Genomic DNA, 3784 nt, shown 5'->3' with positions numbered 1-3784 from the left:
TTGGCTATAAAGTGGGCCCTCGAGGCTTTACGGTATTATTTGGCAGGTAGGAAGTTCTTGGTGGTATCGGACCATGCCCCTTTAAAGTGGATGTGCTGAAATAAAGGGAACAATGCAAGGGTGACTAGGTGGTTCCTGGCGCTACAGAACATTAATTTTGTGGTAGAGCACAGGGCAGGGAAGCATCATATCAATGCTGATGCTTTATCAAGGGTTCACTGTCTGTCAGGGTCAAGTGCCCAGTCCCCTGGCCTTGGGCAGGGGGGGTTATGTAGGCAACCATCAGGAAAGGTACTAGAGGGCAGATATGTGCCATGCAGGTTGCTGATCTCGGTGCTATAAGTCCAAGGATTGCAGTGTGGCTGTTCCAGCAGTCCATCCCGGGATTTCCCCACTGCTGGTGAATAGTGCAGGTGCAGCTCCCAGAGAGGGTAAAAAGGGAATGGCTGCCAGGGAGCAGAGGGAGGAAAAGACTCTAAGGGAGAGAACTTGAGAACATTCCTCTCCACCGTGTTCGAGAGAGAGGGACAAGACTCTGCACAAGGTGACTCTGGGTTTTTTTTCTTCCTATTTGAAAATGGACTGTTATAGAACACTGGACAGCTGAAGATACGTGTTTGATCTTTAACTGGCTGAAGTTAAACCATCCTGTTGGGATAATTTTGTTTGTTTTTTTTCAATAAAACCCTGATGCGGCATCCAGTCCTACTAGTTGCCTACCATTTGTCAAGCTAACTCCCACAATATATATGTATATATATATATATATATATATATATATATATATATATATATATATATCACCTTTGTATTAAAAGGGCAGCACCAACAGCACAATAATAATTTACATAATTTTGTTGAATGTCAGGTCAATATTTCCAATATCCCAAAGAACAGACTCTTAATCCTCCTTTATATTACTAAACATTAATTTATTTCCAAGAAATTAAAAAGCTATTTACATCATACGTATTTACAATATGCCTTGAGTACCATTGCTATAAACATGCAAAGGGTGACAGTGGTTGAACAGATTTGTTTTATAAGACACAGTAGGAGCATCAAATCTAATAAATCAGAGGGGTCCAACGTCGGTCCTTAATGGCGGGATTTTCATATAAACAGAGCACTGATATCTATAAACCATACAGGCTGATAGAAATGAAAAAATGTGTACAGATTCTGGCTATCAAAGTCCGAAGTTAGACAACCCCATATTAAACCAAAGAAAAGAGAAATTGTAATCAGTCATTTATCTTATAAATCAGGGATTTTATAAAAAAAAATAAAAAATAACATCAAAAGTTCATATGGTGTGATTTGAACAATTTTGTAAGGATTATAATTTTATCTTTGTGTACACCGACCTATAGAAAAATAAGACATTTTAAAAGCATTAACCATGAAAATACCATCTAAAAATTCTTCTCCACTCGCTAATCATTTATGAGATCTGCAGTCATTTTTTTTTTCAACTTAACCTATTAAAAATCACATTTTTCAAAAAGTCACTCACTCCCAAACAAGATTGATTTGTTACTGGATATTTCCCAACCTAAAAACATTCAATTTCTTTAAATACTTTCTTTACTTCAAATGGCATTGCTGCATTTAATAAAAAAAATAATAATGATGATATTATGGATTCTACATAAAAAAAAATAATAAATAAAAACTTTCACAAATGTGTCCACAAATTGTAGCTACTGATGGAGTCACTAATCAAATGTGCAACACGTTACTGCATGCATAAAATAACAAAAATGTAAAACCTTTCCCTGATTTGTTTCATAAAATGAGCAAAAATAAATATTGTACATTGTTTCCGGTTGGTAAATCATCCCGTGACATTAAAGGATGTTTAAGTGGGTTGAACTCCATTCCACCGGCATAGAAAAACAGTATTTGTTTTATTTGTCACTGTTGAATATATATAATCCATTTCATACTTGACGTAGACAAAGAAAGGTGACTTCCTCCTCAATGCAATAACACCTTGTCAACATATCAACCTTCGGATACCAAAGGAGAGAATAGAAATTCACAGTTTCTTTTTTTTTATGAGATGCAAGTGGTAAAATGTGATTTTTATTTTCTTTAGAAACACGTGTCCAACTTCTGCAAAATAAAATAGAGGAAGTCTATAAAGAGAGAGAAAGTCCATGGATTAAAGATGGAAATTCATTTTTGTTCTTTTGTAAAGCCAACTGGACAATGGTTTGGATGGAGAAGCTGATTCTCCGGCTTGGATTGAGAATCTAACGAGTAACAAAATTCTGAAGGTAAAGCAGTTGTTAAATGAAATTCTGCACAAAGGTTTCTTGCTTGCTTCAGAAAATTGGTGATAAACAATGCTGGTCACGCAAATGAACACCTGGCTCTCCAAAAGGCCTTCAAAGAACATCCCTGAGGTCCTTCTTGTAATGAAACATTTCTCACCAGAGCAATGGAAATTAGAATCTGATGGAAGCGGGGGAATCTCCAGGATTGTTTAATGGAACAACAGGAAATAAAACTTGGTTGTCACCTCTGGCAAAACACATTTTTTAACAAAGTAGAAAAAAAGCAAGGTGTTAAAAGTTATTTTTCAGTTTGTTTGTTTTTTTGTTTTTTTTTTTAACAACGCATCTCATCTACTTCCTATTTACAAATGTGGCACAGAAGGGCAGAAAATGAGAAATGGATTCTTCCTGTAGAAAAAAAAGAAGTCTGAATTTGGCCCAGCTAGAGTTTTGTCAACATTAAACGCTTGTACAGTTTGGAATTTCCTTTGTGCTTTCGCTGTTGGCAATCGTTGAGATGCTACCTAAAGAAAGGGGAATGATAATAAAAACAATAAGATGTTAGGCAATTCAACATTTAAAAAAAAGGCAACTATATGCAAATGAGTTCCTTTGGGTAAAATCCATTTGTCTCAGGTCATTTCAATAGTTCTTCAAGAATTTTATTGGATTTATATTATGCCTGATTTATGAAAGCTCTCAGAGACTGGAGAAGGTAGACTATCATTCTAGGATTTCTTAAAATCATTTGCTATTACTTGGCCAATGTTTTCAACCCTGAACCAGACCAATTTCCGATTTAATGGATCACCCAGGTTCTCCCATGATAGTGTATCTTCTCCAGTCTTGGAGAGCATTAATAAATCAGATTCATTATGTGTGGCTTACTGTGGTATCAACATATGCAGAATTCTAAGAACACAACTTGATCTTGTATAATTAGTTGGAAGTACATCTCATAGCTCTAGCCATGGCACTTGCTTTATACTACATATCTTTCATTATTCATTCATTCAAAACCACAATAGCAGACCGTGTTTTATAATTGTCTTTATAATTGTCTTCTTAGAAAAAGTCTTACTGACCACTCAATGGAACTTGAAAAATTTTCATAGAGCTGGATATTATCTATCATTATAGTTACCAATAAATATTAGGTAGTATTTGATCCAAGAAACTTGCTTAATGGTCTTTATGGTGCAAGGATAGGCGTTTTCCCCATTGAAGGTTTTATTTCGTCTTCCTCAATACATATGGAATTCCAAAGTGGTTGAGTTTGGTGATAATGTGCATTTTAACCTTGTAACTAATAACTAAAACAGTGTAACATACAGTAGTCCTTTCCTCCTGTTGCTGTCATCATAGATAAAATAATTTAAAAAGTCAATCATTTTTGGACATCTATCTATGGATATCTACATATATCATGCTCTCCATAGATTGATCGACAGACATGTCTGTCTATCTATCTATCTATCTATCTATCTATCTATCTATCTATC

At 35.2% G+C, this 3784-nt stretch overlaps 1 protein-coding gene across 1 annotated transcript in view; it reads right to left on the bottom strand.

The window, feature by feature from the left end:
* Positions 1-917: 917 nt before the first annotated feature.
* Positions 918-3784, bottom strand: part of SORCS3 (sortilin related VPS10 domain containing receptor 3) — a 319319-nt gene continuing 316452 nt past the window's right edge. The window contains 1 exon segment of the mRNA XM_072423933.1: positions 918-2806. Within this exon segment, the coding sequence (XP_072280034.1) occupies positions 2742-2806 (65 nt within the window). The 3' untranslated portion in view covers positions 918-2741.

This window comes from Pyxicephalus adspersus, chromosome 10 (genome assembly GCF_032062135.1).
Source record: "Pyxicephalus adspersus chromosome 10, UCB_Pads_2.0, whole genome shotgun sequence".
NCBI lineage: Eukaryota > Metazoa > Chordata > Amphibia > Anura > Pyxicephalidae > Pyxicephalus > Pyxicephalus adspersus.
Note: the sequence above shows the minus strand (reverse complement) of the source record. Positions and strands in the feature narration are given on the sequence as shown.